This window comes from Microtus pennsylvanicus, chromosome 12, assembly GCF_037038515.1.
Source record: "Microtus pennsylvanicus isolate mMicPen1 chromosome 12, mMicPen1.hap1, whole genome shotgun sequence".
Lineage (NCBI taxonomy): Eukaryota > Metazoa > Chordata > Mammalia > Rodentia > Cricetidae > Microtus > Microtus pennsylvanicus.
The window spans coordinates 59,366,744-59,393,414 of record NC_134590.1 but is presented as its reverse complement, the minus strand read 5'-3'; the positions used below and the strand labels follow the sequence as shown (position 1 = coordinate 59,393,414).

At 49.3% G+C, this 26,671-nt stretch overlaps 1 protein-coding gene across 1 annotated transcript; it reads left to right on the top strand.

Moving 5' to 3' along the window:
* The first annotated feature begins 4,866 nt into the window (after positions 1-4,866).
* Cytl1 (cytokine like 1) lies at positions 4,867-9,465 on the top strand. The gene is made up of 4 exons (XM_075943102.1): positions 4,867-5,048; positions 6,795-6,839; positions 7,259-7,387; positions 8,881-9,465. The coding sequence occupies exons 1-4, from the start codon at positions 4,890-4,892 to the stop codon at positions 8,962-8,964; spliced, it is 417 nt and encodes a 138-aa protein (XP_075799217.1). The 5' UTR covers positions 4,867-4,889; the 3' UTR covers positions 8,965-9,465.
* The last annotated feature ends 17,206 nt before the right edge of the window (positions 9,466-26,671 follow it).

Genomic DNA, 26,671 nt, shown 5'->3' with positions numbered 1-26,671 from the left:
AGAGGCCAAGAAGTCCAAGACACAACACTGGCATCTATTGTATTGGGGTCTCCCATGATGGAAGCAGAGGGCCCATGAACAGGGTAGAAAGGGCTGTAGACTGTGACCTCTTATCAGCCTATGCATGGTAACTAGCCCCGTCCCGAGTCAGGAGCCTTAGTCCATTCCTGAGGACATAGCTTTCATAACTTAGCCCCCCTCTTCCTGTGTACAGCAGTAACTATGGTTCACCATGGCGCTTAGAGAGGGCTTCAAAACCCATCTGAAGTTAAGCTGAGGGCGGTGTTTCCAGGAGAGTGTTCCTTCTGTGAGCATAATGAACAGTATGACTGCTGTGGGAGAATTGTGCACACTGCCATTCCACTGTGACAATAAGGTTTACCTTGAATCAGAAGGCAGAGCTGACCAAAATTAGCCATAGAGGCTTTGAAGGACCAAGCACATAGAAAGAGACACGGGAAGTAATATGGAGAGGCTTAGGAAGATGTACAGGCCTTTTTGGATTAAGGAAGGAGAGAGAGAGGAGGTCACTGGTCGCTTCTCTGACACTTGTCTGATTAATCAGGTTCTAATCCCATATCTGACTCCCAAGTTTTTATTACTAATAGAATAATTTAGATAATCGTTACGTCTGGTATCCCATGAGTGCCATATGTAGCAGTACTTTCTCGTTGGAACCACCAGCTCACAAATAACCACACAGAGACTTATTAATTATGAAAGCTCAGCCTTAGCTTAGACTTGTTCTCAACTAGCTCTTATAACTTAATCAACCCATTTATATTAATCTGTTACTTCATCCATACTCCAACATGCTTCCTTCGAGTCTGAAGGTGACTCCGCCTTCCTTCTTCTCAGAGCTCTCTCTCTGCCCGGAAGTCCTGCCCCTACCTCCTGCCTCGCTATTGGCTATTCACCTTTTCTGTTACAGGAATCACAGCACCACATCTTCACACAGCGTCAAATAATCTGCGATGTATGATGAGTTCTAGGCCTCCACCCTACGCTAGAGACTTTTCTCATCAACCAAATACCTGACAGACACAATGTCGGAGAGGAAACACACCTATAGCTAGTGGTTTTGGATTGCTGAAGTCCATTCAACAACAACAGCAACAACAACAAAAGCTGCTCAGCCAGGAGCAGGAGCCTGTGTAGAGCACATCACAGAGCAAACAGACCAGGAAGCGAAGAGGGGACAAGAGCTTGCCACCAGTGTAGACTTCAGGCAGCTAGGCCCCACCTCCTAAAGCAGTGGTTCTCAATCTTCCTAATGCTGTGACCATTTAATACAGTTCCTCATGTTGTGTTGACCCCAAACATAAAATTTCATTGCTACTTCATAACTGTAATTTCACTACTGTTATAAATTTTGATGTAAATATCTGATGTGCAGGATATCTGATATGTGACCCTTGTGAAAGGGTTATTAGACTCCCAAAGAGGTCATGACCCACAGGTTGAGAACCAGTGTCTTAAAGGCTCCACAACCATTTAAAGAGTCCCATCTGCTGGGAAACACGTTCAAATATGTGTGCTGAATGGGGATGTTGCACATTCAAATACACACACACACACACACACACACACACACACACGCCCTCCACATTCCTCAAGTCTCAAACAGAATGGAGCTGCTGCAAGGCTGGCTAGTGGAACTGGGTTTGGAGCTCTGAAGCACAGGTTTCTGCTGTTGCTCAATATGTCGACTGCCCTCCGTGAGGCAGTAGCCTCTCTGGTTCAGTTTCCTCCAGCAGGGCCCACGAGAGACTCTGGGAGGCACTATGCCTAGCAAATACAGCAAGAATCTGCTTGAGAGTACGGCTGGTATGTGCTAAGAGAGCCTCAGGCTCTGTCATTCTGCAACATTCCTAGCAGAAAGGAGGTCCATGCTACAGAGGGGTCTGGACCTCATCTAAGACACTGTTGGGGATGGGAGGCATCTTGGGGGACATACAAAAGACTCCCTGGAGTGCCTTATTATCGGAGCAACCTACTGTGTTAAAGAAGTCATGGCAATAAGGGATTGGAGGGGCTGGGGTGGGACATCCGAGGCAGGTGCAAGGGGTAAAGGGGAAGTGGGTGCAGATAAATATAGATAGATGATGGATGGATAGATAGATAGATAGATAGATAGATAGATAGATAGATAGATAGATATAATGTGGGTTTCTTAGCACACTTTTGTGCTGCTATTTGCACAGCAAGAGTGATCTTAAGGCACCTGAACGCCAAGATGAAAAAGTCAGACTTCCAGGGCTCAGGAGATGTTCCCGTGCAACTATGAGGTCCCCTACATCCACATAGAAATACGATATGTGTGACAGCACATGCCTGCAATCCCAGTGCTGGGAAAGCAGAGACCTGGAATTCTGTGGCCAGCCAGTCTAGCTGAATTGGTCAACAAGAGGCCTTTTCTTAAGAAACAAGGGGGAGAGTGCCTGGAAAAGACACCTGATGCTGACTTCTAGCCTCCATATACATGTAAACATATACATGCACATGTGTGCATACAAACACACAAACATATATGTGCACACATGTGCATACGTGCACATAACTGGGCACACACACAGGATGGCTATTTATCCTGGAGGAGGAACCATCCTTGAGGACACAGAAAACATCTCATGCTCTGGCCCCAGGGTGGCCTCACATGCACCCTGATAGTCCTTGAACTCCACCGAGGCTCTCCCTTCTCTGCTGTCTTCTCAGGAAGTGGTCTGAGGCACTTGTTCAATTTGGGGGGGCCTCCTGTCCGCCCACGTGTCATTTTACAAAGTCTCGCCTGAGGTCCCTATGGGCCTGGCTAAGTACCCTGTCTACCGCTGAATGATGACTCTCAGGGCTCCAACGTCAACCAGGTCTTATCCAGTATCCGTGTCCACCATGAGACCCGTCTGCCACTCATTCGATCCATAAACAGGATGTGTGAATTCTGAGTGCCAGGCCGAGAAGCCACCCTGGAGCATGGCACTCATCTGAATAGTAAAGAAGCTCTGCTCACAGTCACACATGCTGGCCTAAAGGAGCACAGTCAGCCTCCCAGGGACACATTTGTCTCCGCCAAACACACACAGGACTATGCATCCGAGCAGTGTAATGTCAAAATGCTGCAGGGGACTTGTTTGGAGCCTGAGTTTGGTTCTCCCTGTGGCCTGGGTTTGAGATCAGTGTTAACACAGCCAGAAGTACTGGGGTATCTCAAACAGACCTGCAGTCCCTAGCCAGGTAGTGCGTTTGCCAGGAGCCACACAGACCCTGCTCTGGGAAAGCCAGAGTGTGCAGACTCCACACCCAGAGGAAAGGAGCTCTTTGGTGATCTGCCCCCAGCACCCCACACCATTCTGCCCACTGAGCACTGTTTTCCCCAGGTCCCATATCCAAGGTCAACTCTCTGAAGGATTTGGGAGGAACACACTGTTGCCTGCAAAACAGGAAGGGGCAGCTTATGATCCCTACCCAGGACATGAACACTGGAAAATAGATGAACAAAATGTGGGGCCTGGCAGACATTGCCACACTGAACCCCCTGTTTACGGATGGGGAACAACCACCAGGTCTGGGGAGGGATTCTCCCACAAACACAGGGCCGGGTATTCATCTTTGTGGCTACCTCAGTCCTGCCTGCATCTGGGACACCATGCTCTGTTTCTGTCACTGAGGTCATCAAATGAGCAGCTCCGACAGTCCCCTGGAAGCAGGCGGCTTTGGTGCCAGACAGGTCCAGACATGGGTCTGGAGTCCTGGCGCCACTACCCAGTGCCATCCTCCCCCAGGACCTGCTGCTCTCTTGTCTGGGGGATAGAGTGACCCACACATTACGCTGCTGTACTGTGACGCATGGCATCTGCTGCTGCTGTCACCCTGATGTGTGCTGGTATCTAGGCAACATGCAGGGTCCTGTGATTCCCATTATCACTCTTTGGGACTGTTTCCTGGGGCCAAGTCAGGCCTTAGCTGTGGCCATAACATTAGATCAGAAGTCTTAGTGACTCCTGATGTGACTGGCGTAAGTTCTGCCTGGCCTGGGTAGCATCCTGACTATTTGTCCCTGTGGCCTGAGCATGGGACACTTGTCACTCCATTGTACACGGTGGGAAAGCAAAGATGATTTAAGAAATTGGTCCAAAAGTATCACCAGAGAGAGGACAGAGCCATTCTGCACCTCAGCATCTGAGGGTGGTACTTTTCCTTTCAGTGCTGCTTTCGGCACTAAAAAGATGGAGTCTTTTATTTTTCTGTCCTCTGGGAGCCTTAGTAGGAGTTCAGTGATGGTCACACAGTCAGGAGGTACAGAGGAAGCCTCTCCCCACGACCCAGAGCTCCATCCAACAGTCTCCATCCTGTTTAGTGCCTGAAGTGTGGGTGAGGTACCCAGTCTGCCTGACTCCAGTCCTCCACTTTGTACTGCCCAGCAGACTGGAAGAATTAGGGTCACCCTAGCTCTCCTCTACCCCCAATTCTGTCCAGGACATCAGTCAGTCTTAGGAAACAGTCCCCCAACTGACACCAGACAAGACTTCCTCATCCTGGCCTCTGATCCAATCTCCCATTCTTCCATCCCTTTCCCCCTCTCAGCCTCTCAACTGCTGCTTCTGTCGTGAGAGACATTTCTGGTAGAAAATGAGTGCCTGTTTCTTTTCTAGGTGCCTCCAGTCCCCCAGCCCTGCAACTCTCCCCCTCCCATTATTAGAGTTTCCTTCTGAAAGAACCCAGTGTCCCAGACCCTATGGGCGTGTCACGTCCTTGGTCCCACCCTCCTTGGATGCCTGGCCCTGGCAGGACCGCCACAGGAAAAAGGTGGGGAGCCTGGGCTCTGGATAACCCCCTCCCCCCCCCCCCAGCAGCTGTTTAAAGGAACAGCTGGCCCAGCGGTAGCAGGCACAATGGAACCCAGGACATTGTCTCTGCTGCTGCCGCTGCTGCTGGTGATGGTCTGGCCTCTGGCAGTACAGCCTGCGCCCCCTACCTGCTACTCCCGGATGCTGACCCTGAGTCGTGAGATCATGGCAGACTTCCAGAGCCTGCACGTTTCAGAGCCTGAGGTAAGTTCTTCGCTTGCCTCCTTTGCCTTGGGAAGACAGATCTATGATAGATAGATGGATGGATAGATAGATAGATAGATAGATAGATAGATAGATAGATAATAGATAGATAGATGGATGGATAGATGATAGATAGATAGATAGATAGATAGATAGATAGATAGATAGATGATAGATAGATAGATAGATAGATAGATAGATAGATAATAGATAGATGGATGGATAGATGATAGATAGATAGATAGATAGATAGATAGATAGATAATAGATAGATAGATGGATGGATAAATGATAGATAGATAGATAGATAGATAGATAGATAGATAGATAGATAGATAGACAGACAGACAGAAGTTTAGGGTTACACAGAACTAAGGAATGAAGCTTCTTTATTTCTGTCATTAGCCTAATGTATGCCAAGAGTGACACACTCCTTATCTGCTGAAGGACTGTGGGTCAGTTACTCAGCGCCCTGCCTCAGCTCCCTTCTCTGTAAAGAACAGGGATAACAGCATCTTCCTGGGTGCAATGGGACTGAAAGGATTGACCACAGGGACACAGGACAAATGTTAGCCCCATCCTCAGAGGAAGACCCCAGGAACTTGGGGGTGTCCCCTGAGGGGTGCTTCAAAGGAGGGAAAGCTGAGTTGCCTGCTTATCTCTAATAGAAGCAAAACACACTGGACTTCCCTAAGAGTCTGGGTAAACTTCGAAAGTGTTACTCAGCTGCTTGCACAGGCTTCAAACAGAGCCCAACGTTCCTCGGGTACTGGGGCTCACATTATCTTAACACTTTGTATTTTCTTTTCAAAAGTTAAATTGCACGTATTAGTGTCATGTGATAAAAATGATAGGCTGTGGAACAGTAGGAAAATACATAGGACTGAGAAAAAAAGTGTTTGTGATCCTGCCACCTAGAGGCCTTTGCTGCTATAACAACACTCTTCTGCACAAGTTCTTACCTATGGTGGTCGTGAACTGTGTGTTACATTGCGCCAGTGGCTCGGCAAGCTGCCTATCAACAATACCATCTGATAAGCTTGTGTTCATTCGTGTGACACTTCTTTAGACAATTGTCTAGAGAAATGTCCCTCGCCATGAAACAGAGCATTTGACGCTAGAAGGGAAGAACAGAGGCCCAGAACTGCAGGGTGGGACGAAGTGGAAGACAACACACTCAATCTTTTGTTTCACAACTGGGGAACTGAATCACAGAGAAGGAAAACAGCAGCCTAGCTCACGCAGAGGTTCATAGAGGGGAGGGCACTAGATAGGCAGGGCTTTGGTCCTGCGCACACACAAGCACACATACACACACATACACTCACGCCTCTTAATGGTGCTGTTATATCTTACATACTTTGCTGTGCCTGGCTTGTAGCCTAAAGCTCTTACACAGATAAATATATAAGAATATATTTATGTGGGTATGTAGTCTTCATACAGTTGGCTGCTATAAAATCAGTTTGCATACATGAATGCATTATATCTACAATACTACATAATGTCATACATATGGTGGTGCGTGTCTGTACACATGTGCTTGTATAAAATGGTGTTTTATACAGTTATTGTAAAGGCTATGCTTTGAAGTAAGATTCTTAGAGAACAGGTATCATGATGCAAGATGTGTTGTAAGTGTGTGCCATGGCATCAGGGGAAAAGCTCTGCTGCTATCGGCTGGGGGACAGTTGGCAGGGAACAGACTGTGACCAGCTGTCCCATCCACTTGCTTTCTTCCTGCAGGATTCGTGTGTGAGGTACTTGCCTCAACTCTACCTGGATATCCACGTAAGAGAGTATTGGCTGGTGGGGTGGGGCAGGGTTGGGTGAGGTGGGGTGTGGTGGGGAGGGGTAGGGAGGAGGATGGGGCGGAGTGGAGCAGGGCAGGGTGGGGTGGAGCAGGGCAGGGTGGAGTGGGGTGGGGTGGGATGGTGTGGGGAAGGGTGGAGTGGGGCAGGGAGGAGGGGGTGGGATGGGGAGGGGTGGATGAGGAGGGGTTGGAAGGGGTGAGTCGGGGTGGGTCAGGGCGGGGTGGAGCAGGGCGGGGAGGTGTGCGTGGGGTGGGGGCTATGAACCAGCTCTGCTACTGGCCGAGGGGGCAGCCAGGGTGAGAAGAGGTCTTAGGCTATGTTGGAGGACTCTTGAACGCGGTCTCTGGTCCCCTGGCTCCTACTTCTCCCAAAGCCCTCTCTTGTCCCCACTCCCAGAATTACTGTGTGCTGGCCAAGCTGCGGGATTTCGTGGCCTCTCCTCAGTGCTGGAAAATGGCTGAAGTGGACACTCTGAAGGACAAAGTGCGGAAACTGTATACCATCATGAACTCCTTCTGCAGGCGGGTGTGTGAGGCACTCAAGAGCCCTTTTCTCCTATGGACATCACAGGGAGGAGGCCTGGGAAGAGGGTTGGGAGTGGGCCTGAGGGAGGGACTTCCAGTCCCAGCGGACTTTCTGCAACAGTTGTCACCCCTGTTAGGTGAGCAGGTTCAGAAAGGGACCCCTCACCTCCCAAGGCCACAAATGGAGGCAGTGCAGGCTACTCACTCCTAGGCCATTCCATAGACACTGCAGGCAGAGTCAAAGAGCCACAGGACCCTTCGTGAAGGAGAGTCTAGGTGGGAGTGAATGCCATCCGAGGAGCTGGTGCTGGGAAGGAAGGGAACAGAAAGCTAACACCGTGGTCCCACAAACCCAGCCAGCCAGATAGCTATGTCCTCATGTTCACCTTCCCTGACACTTCTTCACAACTGCCGAGTGAGGGACTTAGTGGCCATCTGGGGACATCAGGGTAAAGGTCCTAATAATTATACCCTTACAGTGTGACCACTCTGTACTGTCTTTCCCTAAGATGCCTAGCAAGGTGACTAAATGTACAATTCTAAATTCCAAGTTCCTTTAAAAAATGCTAGTGTGGGGAGGGGGGGTGAGAGAGAGAGAGAGAGAGACAAAGACAGAGACAGAGAGACAGAGAGAGAGACAGAGAGACAGAGACAGGGAGAGAGAGAGAGACAGAGAGAGACAGAGAGAGAGAGAATATGAATGTGTGGTACATGTACACAAGAGGATGCCAGGAGGAGACATCAAGCATCAAGTGTCTTGCTGGGAAACGTAAGCCCCAAATATCCTTCTACTCTGCTCCCCACAGTGCTGGTATTACATGTGCACAGCCATGCACAGCCTCTTACATGGGTGCTGAGATTTGAACTCGGGTCATTATGCTTGTGCGGGAAATGATTTTACCTTCTGAGCTTTACCTCAGACTCGTGTGTGTGTGTGTGTGTGTGTGTGTGTGTGTGTTTGTGTGTGTGTGTGTGTGTGTGTGTGTGTGTGTGTGTGTGTGTGAGTGCGTGGAGAGAAGATGTGGGGGGCACATGTATGTATGCATGGAGGCACCTGCCTGACTCAGAGTAAAGCCCTCCCCTCCAGAGTCTTTAGCTTGCTGACAGTTCGTCCTATGCCAGTCCCTCTTAGTTCCTGAACTCCTTTGGTTTGTGGGTGGGAAAGAAAGATGAAATTAGCAGAGTTCCTTCTGGCATGTGGCATGCACTGGCTGGAGTAGCTGGAGGCGGGAGCTAGTGGTATTCAGCAATAGCTGCACCCATTCAGTCTGCCAACCACTCAGCCATCTGTCCATCTGGTCGACCAAAGCCTGAGTAAATACCAATGTGAACGTGAAGAAAGAACACACTAGCTCTCCTTGGGAACGGAGGTGTATTTCTATACACCGCAATGCTCGGATCATCTTGGAGGGTGACAGGAGCCCTAGTACTGCTCATGGGCCCCAGAGACACCCACAGCAGCACACCTGCTCACTCCTGGCTTGTCTTTTCCAGGACTTGGTGTTCCTCTCAGATGACTGCAATGCTTTAGAATACCCGATCCCTGAGAGCACGGCTCCTCCAGGCTGGCAGAGCTAAGAAAGCAGGTGGGCCAGAAGAATGACCCAGAGGCCTGAAGCTGGGCCAGATGCCCAAAGCGGATTCTCAGCACGCCAGGCCTCCCTTTAGTGCAGCCGTTAGACCTGCCATGTGTCTCTCTGCCTTCTGGAACACCAGTTAGGATTATACAGCCTCTGCTTTGTGCACAGGTTGGAAGTCAGCTTATAAGTGGCTCACGGGGCATAAGAGACACAAACAGTAAAGTACACACTGGCTTCTCTTTGGGGAGCAAGCGGCTTGAGAGCAGCAAAACCCCGAGTCTTTGTGGGTGCTTTAATGAAATCATGGGACTATTCTTTCTGGTCGCCGCTAAACCCAAAGAGGCTTCAACTTTATGCTTCCTTGCCACACAAGCTTTCCTTCCTTTCTCTCATGTTAAGGCATTTTTACTGCTTCTGCAATGTATTTACAAGGCTTTTATGCAGTGCGAAGGAGCCACCCTTTCACTGAAGGGTTATGAAAACCAAATAAATCTTTACTACGAGAAGCAGTTCTGTTGTGTTACCCCAAGGTGGTCTCAGAGGGTTTTCCCCCACCTTTTTCTCAGAGCACCTGTTATTCCCATGATGCAACTGTGATTCCTTTCCATCAAGCCCATATATGAAAGGGTCACACTGGGCTTCCCAGGGGAGAAATTTCCAAACAGTGTGTCCTCTCCATGGGTGAGCTCCTGACTTCCCATTCCCACTAATCGCTTTGGGCTAAGTCTTGGTGTTTCTGGATAAAGTCAGCAATAAACCGACGCACTGAGAGACTGGAAAATTCCCCAGTGTGGTGAAGGCTGGGTAGCACACGAAGACCCGAGCAGAGTGGAAAGGAATACGGGTAGCGAAGCAACCACTCTCAACATCCCGCCAGCACGGGAGCTCCTGGCTTCTTCAGCCGTGGCTCGAGTCTTCCACCACTGCCTCTACTCACTCTCAGGCCTTTTGACTAAGCCTAGAACTCCCATCAACCCCGTTTGCCAGGCCTAAAAGCACATTGTCAGCTCTTCTGAGTGTGTAGCTTGCAGGTGTCCGATTGTGGGACTCCTTAGCCTTTGTAATTCCATGGGCCAGTCTTCATTCACACACACACACACACACACACACACACACACACACACACACACACACACACACCATGGCCTTTGCTTCTCTAGAGAAGCCTTAAGGATGCACTGAACCTGGGTTTGCATCTCCATCACCAAACTTGACTACTAATCAAGCTCACCTCTTGCCTGAACCCCTGCAGTTGCCCCCTATGTGGGCCTCCAGCTCGAATCTCTTCCCCTTACAATCAACTCTCGCCCAGCAGCCAGAACAGTCTCTGTAAAGTATGAATTAATGGTCAAGATGGCTCAGCCAGTAAAGGTGCTTGCTGCTAAGCCTAATGACCGGAGTTCAAGAAAAACCAACCCCTGGAAGTTGTCCTCTGACCTCCACACACGTACCGTGGCATCCACATGCATGCACACACACACACACACACACACACACACACACACACACAAATTTTTAATGTAACAAAAATTATAAGTATCGATTAGATCATGCCTGTCCTCTATTAAAAATTCTGCAGCTTCCCATTTTGAGTGAAGTTTGAGCTTCTCACCTTGGCCTTCAAGCCCTTATTGCTTGCCAGTACGGCTGCTCTGTATAAAGTGCCCATGGCTTTTCAGCAGCAGGTGAGAAATCCATTGGCTGTTTGTATGTCATTTGTCCTTCCTGCAAGGTGGCGCGCTCTAGGAAGGCAGGGACCGTGGATTCTCATTTCACGGTTATTTCCCCACCACCTAGCACCATGCCTGGAGGACCAGAAAGGTCAGAAACTAGGTTTGAAATGACTGACACTTACTGTAAAATGGAGACAAGCCACTAGTTAAAGACTTGAGATTTCCAGTCGGCCCCACCACGCCCTCCTCCTGGTACACATGGTATTTGTACCATGAAGGAGGTAATTCAGAGGTCTTCTTCGTGTATAGCCAGAAACTGTTCCTTACTGCTGATTTGGTCAACGCTGACATGTTGTATACTCACACATGCAATGCGCATGCACACATACACACAAGCACATGCACACATTGGGAAGGAATTCATCTCAGCGCTCTCTGCTCTTTCATAAGAGACATGGCTGCGTGGATCACCGCCAGCAGCTGAGCCCTAAGCGGAGCCTGATCTTCCTTCCCAGGTACAGTCGAGTGTTTCATCATCAGCACGGGCCTCCTTGCAGCACTCGGCTGAGCGGGACACGTAATTCACACCTGGGGGCAGCTAAACCAGGTGAGGATTATTAGACAGAAATTCCACAGCTTGAGTTAAGTCTGTAGAAAAATGCTGAGTGTGTGAAACCACCTCCCTATTTGCAGAAATGGTTAGGTCTAGAGTGTCAGACCAAGAGCTCCAGGAATAGAGAGAGGGACTACCCTGACACCCATCAATTGTTAAAGGAGATGGAAAAAATAGAAAAGCCCCACTCAGGGATGAGGAAATGCCTGCATCAGCAGTAATAACTTAGATTTATTCTCCTCCATGGTGAGTTGGCCTGGGAATTATTGGGCACTGCAGACACAATTCTAGAACGCTTGTAGCTGAGCTCCTGAAATGTATCTCTACTTATTTTTCGGGAATGTTCTGGCTGTGAAGCAAGGTCAAAGGAATGTTCTCTGGGGAAGTAGTGTTTTGGTTCTTTGACCTCTGCTGCAGCTGTATAGTCCCAACCCAGGGCAGGATAGTCTCAAGACAGATGACAGGTGTCACTGTGACAGCAATGGAACCCTTCCCCATGGCCTGAGCAGCACAGATATGATGATGATGAGTTTTGTCAACTTGACCGAACCTGGAATCATGTGGAAGAGAGTCTCAATGGCAGACTGTCAAAATCGGGTCGCCCTATGGGGATAACTGTAGGAGGAATGACTGTCCGGAGCTGTCTTAATTTTTTCGATTGGTGTGGAGAGGGAGGCAAACAGTAGGTGACACCACACCCTGTCAGGTCCTAGATTACGTAAGAGTGGAGAAAGCTAGCTGAGCACCACCAGGCATGCATTCATCTCTCTGCTCTTAGCTATGATGTGACCAGCTCCCTCGAGTTCCTGCCTCCACTTCCCACAAGGATGGACCGCAGCCTGGAACTGTGAATCAAATAGACCTGTCCTCCCCTATGCTGCTATTGGTCTGGGTATTGAGCACAGCAACAGAAATGGCAGCAGGACAACAAAGGTCCAGAAGTTTGGAGTCATGCCGCTCGGGCCCAGGAGGCACTGAAGCTGTAGCTTCCATCACTCATTCATGCGCAGGTCTGCTTGCGTTCCCGATGACCACACTTCCACGTGAAGGACTCCAACTTAGCCAGGCTCCTACAAAGTTTCAGATTTAGCTATGGTTTCTATCGTCAGGATACCTATCATGACCAAAGCAACTTGGGGGAGGAAAGGGCTTATTTCGTTTCACACTTCCACATTACAGTCCATCATCAGAAGAGGTCAGGCCCAAGAACTGATTCGAAAGTCATAGAGGAGTGCTGCTTACTGGCTTGCTCCTCGTGGCTTGCTCCTCATGCTTCCTTATAGCATCCAGGGCTACCTGTTCAGGGGTGGCACCACGCTTGGTAAGCTGGGTCCTCCCACATCAATCATCAATCAAGAAAATGACCTACAAACTTGCCTACGGGCAATCTGATAAAGACATCTTCTCGATTAAGAATTTCTCTTCCAAAATGAGTCTAGGTTGTGTCGAGTTGCCATAAAACTAACCAACCCAACTGGTGTTTTAGTAAGGGTAAAAACAAAAAGCAAAAACAAAGCAAAACATAAAAACCACAGAGCTGGGCAGATCCCAGAGACATCCCACAGAAATGAGCCAAAGTGCTGCAAGCGTATTCAAGCAGGTCCAGAGGGGATGACAGCAAGCTGCATGAGTGGTTTTTGGATGTGGACTATGCGTGAAGAGAACTAACGTTCCCTCTCTGCCTTACACCACGCACCAAAGGAGACTGGAGATGGTGGTGAGCAAGCGATAGCTTCTGGTGTTAAGACCGCCAGGTGGAATGTCTTGGGCCATCAGGATCAGCAGACTGTTTGCCTGGCTTTTTTCTGTGCATAAAGAAGTTCCCAAGAAGGTGTCTGCTTATGAAAAACACTGCTAATACTTGGTAAATATCAATAAACACAGGGGCCAGTAAGATGACTCCACATGTAAGTACACCTGTCACACGAGCCAGATGACCTGAGTTCAGTCCCTGGAAGCCACATAAAAAGTGGAAGAAAGGAACTGATACCTGAAGGTTGTCCTCTGACCTCTACGTGTAGGCTGTGGGAAGTGCTGTGCACACACATGCGCGCACACACACACACAAATAATTAACTTATATAAGTATTTATTAGACAGAGTCTCTCTGTGTAGCCCTGACTGGCCTGGAACTCATTATGTAGACAAAGCATTGAACTCACAGAGTTCTTCTTACTGGATGCTAGAATTAAAGGCATATGCCACCATGCCTGTTGTCAGAGGCTGCTTGTTTGTTCCCGGCCACTCAGACCCAAAATAATCAACAAAAACTATAATATTTACAATACTGTTTGGCCAATAGCCTAAGTACATTTTTAGCTAGCTCTTATATTTTAAACTAACCCATCTCCATTATTCTGTGCATCACCACAAGATCGTGGCCTACCGGCAACGTTTTGGCGGGCTCTGATGGGGACATCTGTCTCTGCTACAGCTAACATGGCGTCTCTCTGATTCTGCCTACTCTCTCTATATATTTCTGTTTGGATTTTCTGCTTGGCTTTATTCTGTTAAACCATTGGCCGAAAGCAGCCTTATTCATTAACCAATGAAAGTAACACATATACAGAAGGACTTCCCACACCATTTCCCCTTTTCTGTATAAGTAAAAGGGAAGGTCTCAACTTTAACATAATAAAATTACATATAACAAAAGTTATAAAGCGAAAATTACAGTTACAGTATTTATATCTACTTTATCTTTTATCATAACTAAGGAAAACTATAAGTATAACTATCTATTCTTTAACTTCATCAAAGACCCCAGAAAGATATAATATTACCTAAGTTAACAGGAAGTGCATTGTAAGCAACTTCCAAAAATCTAGAACTGACAGAGACATCTCACCACCTGGACAATCACCCAAAGTTCCTATGTAATTGTTGGGGCATCCATCTTCAGCCTACAGGCCCATAGTGTCTGGCAGACTTTTCCATGAAGCAGGAAATGTCAAAGACAGTTGCATCTATATTGGCAGTTTGTCAGTCACTTTCTTCTGTGTCCAGCGGTTGGTGCTCAGAGGGTGAAGGAACTCTGTTGAGTCCTCTTTGCACATGAAGCTGACCCAAGCCTCATCACTTATTTTTAAAAACTGAATAAGAAGGGCGTGAGTACTCTGATATAACTAAGCTGCGCCAATTTACTTATGCATCATCCCAAACACCAGCCGTGATCTGTGCCTGGCTTTTCAAGCTGACAGTGCATGGTCACTAAGTGGGGTGCCCAGGCTGGGCATAGGTCTTTTGATCTTATTTCTTTCACCTAGGTTTTTCTTTTGTAACATTTTTCTTGTTTATGTGTGTGTGTGCACACATATGCATATGTCAGAGTATACATGTGGAAGTCAGTGGACAGACTACAGGAAGTGATTCCTTCCTTCTCCCATGTGAGTCCCCGGGATCAAACTCAGGCTGTCATGCGTGGCACCAAGCCCCTTTACCCTGATGGGACCACATAAATGAAAATTTTGTGTCCTAATCCAATACCTATCTTAATTAGGGCTATTGTTGCTGTGATAAAACACCACACCCAAAGCAACTTGAGGAAGAAAGGGTTTATGTCACTTTCAGTGCCGTATAACAGCTCATGGTCAAAAGCAGTGAGGACGGGAACTCAAGCAGAGCAGGAACCTGGAGTCAGGAGACAATGCAGAGGTCGAGGAGGGCTGCCGCTTACTGACTTGCTCCCCTTGGCTTGCTCAGCCTGCTTTCTTAGAGAGGACCATCAGGACCACCAGGCCAGGGATGGCACCACCATCCTCTGGCATCAATCACTAATTAAGAAAATGCCCTACTGGCTTGCCTAATTTCTGATCTTATGGGTTTTTTTCTCAGTTGAGGTTCTCCCCTCTCCGAGGACCCCAGTTTGTGTCAAGTTGACATAAAACTAGCCAGCACACCTCCTAAGCCACCCCTGCCCCTCCTCTCCCCTCAGGACCACTTCTCCCCTGTACAGCATGGGATGGGAGACGGGAGCCTCGGGCCCAGAGCCTGGAGCAATGTGTTTTAAATTGAATGCTCTCCTTTTGCAGGCAAGTGAAGCCACAATGAGAGTGTTATTGCTGCAAAATTACTCCAGTGTCTTAACCATCTCCCTGAAGGATGGCAGAACATCACAGCAAAGGCAACTATGGAGCAAAGATAATTAATTTAGATGTGATTTCAGAGCTGGAGGAACCTATTTGCCGTCACTGGAAGCATGCATGAACATCAGCTCATCCCAAAGCACCACACCGGGCCAGGAACCATGTGGGGGGGGGTCAGGTGCCCTTGATTTCTGCTGTTAGAGTCCAGCAGGCCAGAAGATCCTTCCCCACCTCTAGTGTTGGACAGAGATGACTCTCCCCATCCCTCTCATCTGCATCACAGGCCTCCTGGCTCTGCCGATAAATCCTCCTCCTGGCTCAGGCTCTCTGGGCTACAGCCTGGCTTGGGGTGAAGTGCAAGTGCATAAAGCCAATGGCGGCTTCAGGAAGGACTGAAGTCTGGCCTCATAAATGAGGCCATAGCCCTGCTTATCTCTGACTGCAGCACTTCTTCACGGAGAGCAAGCCCCAAGGAAAACGTGGCTGCTCCAAGCATGGACAAATCCAAGGGACACAGTGTGCTTTGGAAGAAGTATCAGACTGTCCCTCCCTGCTGAGCCTCAGACCTAAAGTCACCCCTTCCTTGCCAACCTTTTGTGTGGGGTTCTTGTTGCTGGTGTTTGGTTGGTTGGCTGATTGGTTGGTTGGTTTGGTTTGGTTTTTTTCTCTGTACAAGAACACTTGCCCATACTGTCTCCAGTATTTCAGGATAACACAGGGGGCGCCTGGGACAGGGTTGAAGGCTGCCACCTTAGGGGTGACAAAGAGGACCCTTCAGTAGGCCAAGCTTCGGTTATCTGTCAGGAATAGATGTCGAGGTCCCCTGAGGCTCTTCAGGTTGTCGCCCTGTGACTCCCAGACTCCCCAGGTGCCTGCATGTTTCAGCTGCCACTTTGAAAGGTTTGGGGAACAAAATGCTTCCATGCTTCCCTTTCCTAGGCTAGGTGAGGGGCAGGAGGTAGGGCTGGGGCCACATGATGGGAAGCCACATGTCCTGGCTGTCCATGAGGCTCTTTGCACAACTGTGTTGGTTTTGACCTTGAAGCCAGTTACTCCTCTCATTTAAAGTGAGCGGGACACATCCCATATGCGTAACACATATGTGCTGTCCCCCAGGAGAGGGGAGCAAGCCAGGAAGGCCTGCTGGTGAGGTAAGCAAGAGAGACAGATGCAACCAAAGTAGAGAAAAAAAGTCATTTCCTTGCCAGGTACAGGGACGCAGGGTACAAGCTGAGGGGTCACTATGGATACCTGAGAGGCACCCAGGAGTAGGAAGAGTTCCTGGGGGGAGGGGCTCAGACGCTGGCGCTGGCAGACAGAGCCCAGAGGACAGAGGTCAAGCGTGGGTCATGAGAGGGAAGGCCAGCGGTCAAGTGGCACTGTGGACTCTCTTAAGGCAGGGTTGTGCAGCAAGGCCGCTGCAGGGGACCTGGGCTCAAATCCTAAATCCGCCTCTTCTAAGAGCCCTGCCTTAGTTTCCACATCTGTAAACGGGGTTCATAGTAACATCCACAGAACAGTGGAAGCACACAGAGAAAACCCGGGAAGTGACACTCGAGTCAGCACCTGCCATCCTGGGGTACCCTGAGGCAGCAGGGTAGGGTAGGTGCCGACCCAGGGCAGCAGTTTCCTAGCAAAGCCACCCACAATAAGAGTCAGGGAAATGGGAACAGTTCAGAGGCTCTAAGCCTGTCCTGTATGTGTTGACCAGTCATGGGAAAAGGCCCAGCTGTCTGAAGTGGTTCCCAGCTGCGGGCCAGAGGCCTTGACAAACGCAATTAATTATAAGCAGATTTACATATGCAAACAGGGTTCTGGACCAGCAAATATTTGCACAGGGACTTTCCAAATGCAGCCTCCATGTAACCTTTCTATGGGACTAAAGACACTGCAAGATCAAGTTGCCATGGTGTGGAGAAGCTTAAAACTCCATCCTAGCTCACAAACGCTTCTGGTTACTTAAGTCGTTTTAACACGTTTTGTCATTGATAATTATTGCTTCCTGTCTGTGGGTAAAACAGACCGGGACCCAGCCAGCAAACTGCCCCGGACCATATACCACTCTTTGCTCCCCTCCAGGCAGCTCACAGACCCTCTCACTTGCCACCAACCTGATACACCCTACGACACACCTTACCCCAGCCCACTCAGCCTCCTGGTATCTCTGCTGTGAGGGGGCCCCCAAGGTCATAGGACAAGTCAGCTGGGAGAAGGCTGGGCACAGTCACCAAGTCCTGTGTCACCTTTATTCCTTCCAAGCCACACTTTCTCAGACATAATATGGTGGGCAGCAAGTGTTGACAATATGGGTCTTCCTTTATCTTGAGTAGATGAAGGGAGGTCTTTTGTCCTTTTGTGCCTTGTACCTCCAACCAGACTGAGTGGGGGCCTACTCTAACGATAGCAGGGAAAAGCGCTGCTGCCCTCTAGTGGCCACATCCAAAATGTCTCCGGACGACACCCACTGTGTAATCTGGTTGAAAGGTCTTGGAACTCTACAATGTGTAGAGACCCAAGGTACACTGCATGGGCACAGAACATGCCCAGCACACTTACAGAGGGGACAGATGTGCAGACTGCAGGGATATCGCACACAGCCCTTTGCTGAAGGAGTCAAAGTCCAGCCACGCATCCAAGAGCCTGCAAGGGCAGGTACCACCTCCCAGACCTGCACACCCTACCTATCTCCCCTGCTCACTGCTCCCTGACCCAGGCTGCTCTCCAGCTCTGAGACACACCAACCCTCTCCAAGGACACTTGGCCCCAGAGAAGTGATGCCAGCCTTCTGCCTTGGCAACCTCATGGGCCCTTCCATGTCCACATACACACATGCAGTGCCCACAGCAGCCCCCACAATTCCCCTCTCATCCCTTCAGTGGTGTTTTAGCATAGTTTCATCTGAGGGCACCCTGCTGGGTAGCCAGTTCCTGGAGACAGAGACGTGTGTGGAGTCTCCTGCTGTGTCCCCATCACCCGCTATAGTACACAGTAGGTGCTCCATAAATGCTTGTCAAACAAGGAAGCGCATGCAAGAGCAGGCTTTGGGTTCTTAGGAGGTGGCCAGGTGGGGTGGGGTCAGCTTCAGGCACCGTTTGAGTAACTAAGAGAGGAGCGGGTCAACTACTGCAGGCATGAGAGTCACCTTGGGGGACTCTCAAAGGAAATGACAGAGAAAGGAAGTTTGAAAGAACAAACACACACACAGCTAGCTCTATCACTTCCCTTGAGGCCCCACCCAGATCTCTGCTCCTGGAATCTCAGGCTCCATGTTCTGCTTTTTTTGTTTTGTTTTTTGAAGGGGACTATTTCCACTCCACTGCACAAAGGACACAGAGCAAGGAACAGTGACAGTGTGTTACCTGCATTTACACAGAGGATAGCTACTCAGGTCAAAGCTGGCCAGAGTCCTCATTAACCAGCCAGCAACACCCGGGCAGGCCCAGCCACTTGCCCCTATCCATGCCCCTGTCACACACACACACACACACACACACACACACACACACACACACACACTTCTTTATCCCAGCCCGGGGCTTGGCAGTGACCTCTGAGGTTCTCCTGACTCCAGAGAGTCTCCACATCATAAAGATGACTCACGGGGCTGCTGACTAGGGCTCCCAGAGCTCAGGGTCACTGCCTTGAATCACAGTGCCAGGCCAAGCCAGGGCAGGGCAGATAGTCTCAGCTCCACGTGGGATCCTGCCCAGTGCTGTTTTCTCAGTGCTAGTGACATTTAGGGCTAGCCAGCTTTTGTGGGGGACTGTGCTATACACTGCGGTACACTCACAGCATTGCTGGCTTTCCCCATACCAGATGCCAGTGGCTGTCTGGCTTGTCACTCACTCAGGCAACCGAGACAGTGCCCAGGAGATTCCTTATACTCCCATTAAGCAGCTCTAAGCCAGAGTCACTACCATCATCCCTGTTCGCCTTGTTACCCAAATATTCCCCTGGGATGGGGAGAATGTTTGAACAAGAATGAGCAGACACAGGTCATGGCTGGATCATATAAATCCCATAGCTGGCATCCAGAGACATAGATTGTGCCCCCTCTCCCTTTGAACTCAACCCTCTTCTTTCAGGGAAGAAGAAAGTGTGCCCAGAGAAGTTAAGCAACCAGCTTGAAGTTACTGAGTAGTTGAATCATGCTGAGTCCCACACCAAACCAAGCCAGCCTCAGCCCCAGAGGCAAACATTAGGTAGCGGCCCAAAGTGCCCCTTGGACAGGAACCAAAGGCAGAGGGCAGCTTTGTTTTCAGGTTACAGTTCCGTGTGAATGTGCAGAGCATGGTGTCGTGGAAACACTGGCTGGGGCCCCGGCACTGGCGTGAACAAACAGGATTGCCATGTGAGCGGTTCATAAAAGGAAGAGCCCCAAATTGTTTGTTGTGATTTTAAGGGTCATTTTCCCTCTTATAAAAAAGAGCAATTTTCATTTACAGGGACCTCGGGCAATTTTCCATCTAATTTGATGTTTTACGATGTCTGTGAGTCCACGCCACCAAACAAGGCACTGGGAGCCGTAGACATTTGATTTCTACATTTTCAAGGTTATTGGTTCATCGGGAGCAAAGAGAAACCACAGCCTCATTTTCCTGGGTTCCAGTCAGTCAGGAACTAGTGGCCATGTGCTGCTGAGGCACCTATATCCTATAGAGGAGCCCAGAACAGGCTGCAAAGTCCAAGGTAAGATAACTGTACCATTGGAAAAAACTGAGGGATTGATACATGCCCCCCAATGTAGGTAGCCACATCACCCCATGGGTCTGCTGTACCCAGCGTGACCACCGCTGTCTTCCCTGGGATCTGTTACATGCTTCCAAGGTCACCATCAAGCAGGCCATGGGCTGTGGGGGCTGCTGGCTCGTCATTTAGGCATGAGAGATAGGCTCAGAGAAGCTGATCCACTGGAATATGGTCACTGTCTACACAAGGGCAGAGCCCTGTCACTACCAGCCCCCCACTCATTCTTTACCACTGTCCTGCCAACACCCAGTCAATTTTGAATTTCTTGAATCCAGGGTCAAGCCTAACATTGGGCCCCACCTGCCACAGCCTGTTCCTTGTGTGGGACTCATGGAAGATAATCAAAATGGGCTCCAATGTTCAGCTCATCATACAGAGAGCCTGTATTTTCTGTGCTGTGTAAAGGACACGATACCATATCTTTCACTAGGGGGTTTTGAGGTCTTGTGGGATAGCACCACCATCCTAGAGAATGTGGCCCATGTTGGCATCTCAACAACAGGGGTCTGGTCCCTTCCTGCTCAGACAGTGAGATGAATAAGGCATCATGGGAGTTGAAAACAAGCAGTGTGTTACAGGGAGAAGGATGATGGGAGAGGCAGAGAGGGCCAATCAGAGCAAACACAGCTGGCTTTGGTGAGTACCTACTATGTGCTAGACCACAGGCTGTGCACTTGATGTGCATAGAACCACTCTGTCTGCACACCCACGAACGTCGAGGTTGATACATCCAGCTTATGGGAAAGTCCTCTGTGCAGAAGTGACCCTGGCATATCCCACACCTCAGTTGAAACCATGCCAGAGCGCTCAGCCCAGGCTAGGTAGGGCCTGGCACTCATCATCAGGGGGCAAGGGCGAACAGTCTGTCTCTCCACCTCTGTGCAGCCCTGTTTATACTCAGAGCTCTTGAGCCTGGAGCAGCTCTGAGTGTGAGAACAGAGTGAAAATGACTTTTGTATTTTTTGGGGGTTTTTTTTTTTAAGTTGACACTTTTAGAGAAATAGAAACTGAGGCTGATGAGCCCCCAGGAACATTCTGATCGTGCCTGCCTGCTCCTTCGCCACAGCTGCTGTTTCCAGTCAGCCAGGTCCTGCGGCACACACCACGTGGCAAGCCCCATCTGAAACTGGCAATGCTTGTGAACCTCCTTCTGCACCAGTTCCCACCGTGGTCTAACAGGCCAGCCTACTGCACACAGAGCATCTTCCCCTACTGTTAGACACTCTGCATGCTTTGGATACTTGGTGATCATTTAAATTTTATGTATGTATGGGCGTGTATTCACACATGTGAGAAAAGGTACTAGTGAGCCCAAAAGATAGAGATGGAGCCCCTGGTGCTGGGCTTACAGGCAGTTATGAGTCGCCTGACCTGGAGGCTGGTAACTGAGCTTCAGTCCTCAACAATAACAGTTAGTGCTCCTAACTGCCGAGCCATCTCTCTAGACTCACTTTGTGATGGTTTTGAAGACTGTGTTGGGTGCCCTCTTCACTAAGATGCCAGGGCACCCTTTGCAAGAATCTCATGTTCAAACTGGGTGGCACAGAACCCAGAAAAGGCCTCAACCTCCAAGAAATCAGAGCCATCGGCCCCGTTCCATGGAGCAGCGTGGGGTGCTGTAGTCTGAGTCCCCCCGTATCACTGCTTGGTGCACAGCCATGAGCCACAGTCTCTGAAGAAGGGGAAGAATCAGCCTCCCTCCAGCATTAGCTGCTGGGGATTGGGCCAAATGAAAGGAGACTGGGGCAGGGGGTGTCAGGATGTCACCCTTGGGGCCTCGTGGCCACACCTATCATGCCAGAGACTTAGGAAGCTGAGGCAGGAGGATCACAAGTCCAAGGCCTGCTTGAGTTAGAGTGTGTTCAGAGGCAGCCTGGGCAACTTAGTGAGACCCTGTCTCAAAGTTTAAAAATAATGATGGGGATCTAGTTCAGGAGCAGAGCACTTATCTATATTCTGAATAAATAATATCAAATAAATAAATATATAAGGCTAGAGAGATAGCCCAGCAATTAAGAGCACTTGTTTCTCTTCCATAGGACCCAAGTTCAAGCCTCAGCACCTACAGCTCAGAGCCACCTGGAACTCCAGCGCCATTGGATCCAGCCCCTTCTACTGGCCTCTGCAGGAGCCCACAAACTTGTGGCAACTACTCACATAGACACAGACACATACATAACAAGTAAATAAATAACACTTCATTCCCACACCAAGAGAAGGTGAAACTCCATCATGACACACCTTGGGATCTCTTAGGTGAGTGGCCCCGCCTTCCCGACAATGACTCCCCTGGGTAGCAGCAGTCTGTGCTTGGCCTGGACTGCCTTGCCTGGCCTGGCAAATGAGTTGCTGCTGGGCTTATACCACGTGGTGACCACAGTCAATGATGTTGCATGGCGGAAGCAATACATGGCAGAGACTGATGAAAAGAGTGAGGTCCACCAGAAGCAGAAGGAAGAGGCTCACTCTTATTGACACTGAAAACCGCAACTACGCCTTCCAAGGCACCAGCAGGTTCGGAGAATCACCCATAATACATGCACACAATAAACCTCTCATTTTGGACACAGAAATCAGTGATTTTTATTAATAAAATCCAGTTTATCTCTACCCCACCACGTAAGTGGTTAGTAAGCACTTCAAGGAAATCGGTAGACAAGACACCAGCTAGTCACTGTGCAGAGCAACAAGCTGGTCTTGTGTGGCCCCTTCTGCTCACAGATGAAAACGGGCATGTGTTCTGGAAGGCCCAGCCTCTGCTCGCTCACTGTGACGACATGGTCCCAGCTGTCGTTCCCAGTCATGGATGGATCCTGTCACTCATGCTGCCATTGCGGATGTCAGACAGCACAATATTTCCTGCTTCTGCTTGGTCCCTAGAGGAGAACACACACGCACGCACACACACTGACCTAAGATGGGACATATGCTGGTAGGGGCATGCTGCACTCTCTATCTACACGGCTCTCTCCCCACTCTACCTGACTTGACTTCATCCTTCAGTCTCTGTCCTGTCCCTTTTTCTCACTCCTACCCCCAGGGGCCTCCTCTGTTGTGTTAGCTGGAGCTGTGGACAGTGACACGGTTGTTCAGCTTAGATGAGAAAGAGATTTTTTCCCCCATAGTCTGATGGCCGGGAGTCTGAGGGATAGCAGAAAGTTGAATGGGTCATATTCTGTGATATTCAGGCAGGCTTGACAACTGGGCTTTGAAGGATACAGGATATAGGCATCTCGCAAGGAACACCAGGCAGATGGAACAGCCTCAGCAAAGCCATGCCGATGAACATGACTCTAGACTGTGGGACTTTCAGGAAGAGAGTGAACGCACCATACTTGACACTAGGGAATGTCATTGCTCATAGTCATTTCATTCTGAAGTTGGCCCTGTTGACAGAGTCATGACTTCATGAGTGTGGAGGAACTCCAGGGGCTGGTAAAGGGTCACTGCTCCATCCAGAGCAGCTCCTGTCATTGTGATAGGAACCATCCACATTGCCTGGCTTACTTCCCCGACTTTGGAGACTCTCAGAGGAAAGAAAAGTCGAATGTTCCTTGTACAACAGAAGACCAGCGACGTGAGGCAGAGACAGGGAGCCCAGCTCAGAGAACACCTTGCTGACAGTCTTCTGATATCTGAACAGGGGAGCCTCCTGGCTCAGGCGTTCTATGACAGGGACATTAGCTGACCTATTTGGAGCTCAGTAGCCTCATCTATCAAATGGTCCAGTGGGACTCCAGAAAAGGCCAAGACACATGGCCATCTGTGATGAGTTGACTCCAAGCCCACACTCCACACCCAGTTTTCTGGAAAAGGGAAAATTAGCCTTCAGGGGCTCAAGAATACAAGTCCCTTGGATGCCCCTGGCTGGGTGAGACACTCTGCAAGGCCTTTCTCGCTGTGCACCATGGCTGCCAGAGGTAGCCTTAACTCCTCTGCAGGAAATTCTTGGCTCCGCTTGTGAGCAGCCTGACTCTACTGCGGAATTCATTTCAGCCTCTATGATGCTAAAGGCGTGCAAAACAGACATATAAAACAGTACTCCCGAGCCTTTGTATGGCCATAAACTCTGAACCGTGCTCAATTTGTGCACATGGCAAGGCTGCCTGCTGCAGGAAAGCACACAGCCGTGCCATGGGGGAGCTGGGAGGTTAAGAGACTCCTGGGGCTACTGAGCCCAGTATGAAGCTCATTCCGTCGTCCCAGCCTCGGTCCATCTATCAGCATGAATAGTGGACCCGCAGACCTCGGCTCCAGACTTTATCAGTGGGATAGACATGGAATCGGGGTATTGTGTACAGAAGGCCCAGGAGGGACACTGGGGAGGGGGACCTGCCTCCTGGAACTTTGCATCCTGATTAGAGCTAACAGTACTAGGAACAATGTGGTCATTCACTCTGACCTCTGTCAAGGCCACAAAACATGTCCAGATGGGAATCCAGACACTCACAGAGAGGAGGGGAGCATGGGCAGAGAGGCAGAGAGTCACACCATGTAGGGTTAGAACTCAGACTCGGCCATGTCCTCACTTTCCCACCTCCAGTAAGTTACCTCAAGTCTGTGTCCATGTCTCCTTGTCTGTCAGATAGAAGTGAGCCATGCTGACATCCTGAACCCCAAACCAGACCAAATGAAAGATTGGGGGGAGTGACTGAGCGGAACCGCACAGAGTCCGTGCAATGACAATGCCTCCTGAGTAGTGTATGTCTTAGTTCGAGTTTCTCCTGAGCAAAGATGAGGATGGAGATTCACATACGAGGGGTGGTTCACTGGGAAAGATGATGATGAACTGCGAGTGAGAACAGGGAGGGCACTGATGATCACAGAGCTGCAGAGATCCCATCGTGGTTGAAACCATCGTGGGGATCAGGGCTATCAGCCCAGATGCCACATGCACCCCCATAGACCTAGACAAATGGCAGAGACTCTGCTCCCATCCCATCAGTCTAACTGCAGCTGACATCACAGACCATAAAAAGGCAAAATGAAAACACAGAAGGGAAAGTCCTGGGAGTCACATGTAAATAACGTGACTCGGTGGGGGTAAAAAGAACACAAAGAGGGAGAGACAGGAAAGCAGGGAGCACAGTGGGTGTATACATATGAGTACTGTATGATATACATGTGTGTATGGTACGTATTGTGTTATGTGTACATGTAGTGTTTGTACATGTGGTATGTCTGCATGCATACGCACGTATGGGGAGGTATATATGTATTGTGCACATGTGTGTATGTGTGTATGTATACATGTATGTATTTGTGTGTGTGTGTGGTTTGTATTGTGTGTGACATATGTGCTGTGTGTGGGGATGTGTGTGTTGGTGTCTTGGTCCTTCCAAGATGCTCTGAGGAGACACTATAGGCTTTTATGACTGGTAAACTGTAGCGGAATGTTACTTTAAGGTGTGTTACATTTCTTCCTAATGCTTTTGTTTACGATACAGAAGTATGTTCCATTTGTTTGATTAAATAAAATTAACCTGTGGTCAGCAGGATGCGTCAGTTACCAGCTGACAAGAAGTGACAGGAGGAACCAGGTGTAACGGGTGTTCTTAAGTGCGAGTCGAGCAGAAGTCTCGGGGGTTTTTCAGGAGATGCGAGCAAGGAGAGACGGTTAGCTGCTTGCGATTCAGCTCTCTGAGCTAGCACAAGTTCACCTCAACCTTTGAATCCTGAGTTCCATAGAAGGGTGGAGATCTAGATAAAGTTTCCTTTATGGGTTTGAGAGAGCCGGTGCATGAGGGAACAGAATTCCCACCGGCTGCAACCCTTGCAGCTGAACCAGCCCCAGCAGCAGAGTTGGAGGTAGTGGATTAAGACAGCAGTTGCTTAAGGGACAGTCACTGAACTGGGTGAAAACCACCAGTAAACAACGCACTTCTGTCTCTCCTGGGAGCTGGAAGCTGAGATCAAGGCAAAGGCAGGGAGGATGATGAGTTCTCTTTCTTGTATCTTCACACGGTAGAAGGAGTTTGGATATTTTCAGGACTTGTCTTAGCCTAGTCATGAGAGCTCAGGACCCGCTCCCAAATACTGCCATAATGGTTCTAGGTTTCAGTATGGCAGTGAAATCACAGATGTTATCATGGATGCCATTGAGGGTCATGGTAGCTCAGTTCTGCAGACTTCCTAAAGAATGCTCTAGAACCATCAAGGGCACAAAACAGTTCTGATGAATGAAGCGGTGGAGCACGTAGACGTATGTGAAAACCCAATGTGGTATTTCATTCAAGCAGAATCTGACTGGGATTAAAAAAAACTGCCCTGTATCAATTTTTTTAACAGAAAGAAGAATCAGAAGATGAAGGCACCCATCCTCTTTGGAAAGTGAAGAGGTGTGGCCCTGGAATGACAGTGTCTATAAGCCTGAGGGACCAGGACTTACAGACAGGTACCTGGGCCCTGATGCCTCTCAGCTAGGTGCTCAACCCTGACATTCAAATAATGTCTGTACCCCAACATAACCACAGCCCACAGGGAGCACAGGCCCTTTCCCTTTCTCTGATGGAAAATTTTAATTTTCAAATTGACAAAAATCTACGTTTTCCTAGGAAGAGGTCTCAGTGAGGGACTGTTGAGATC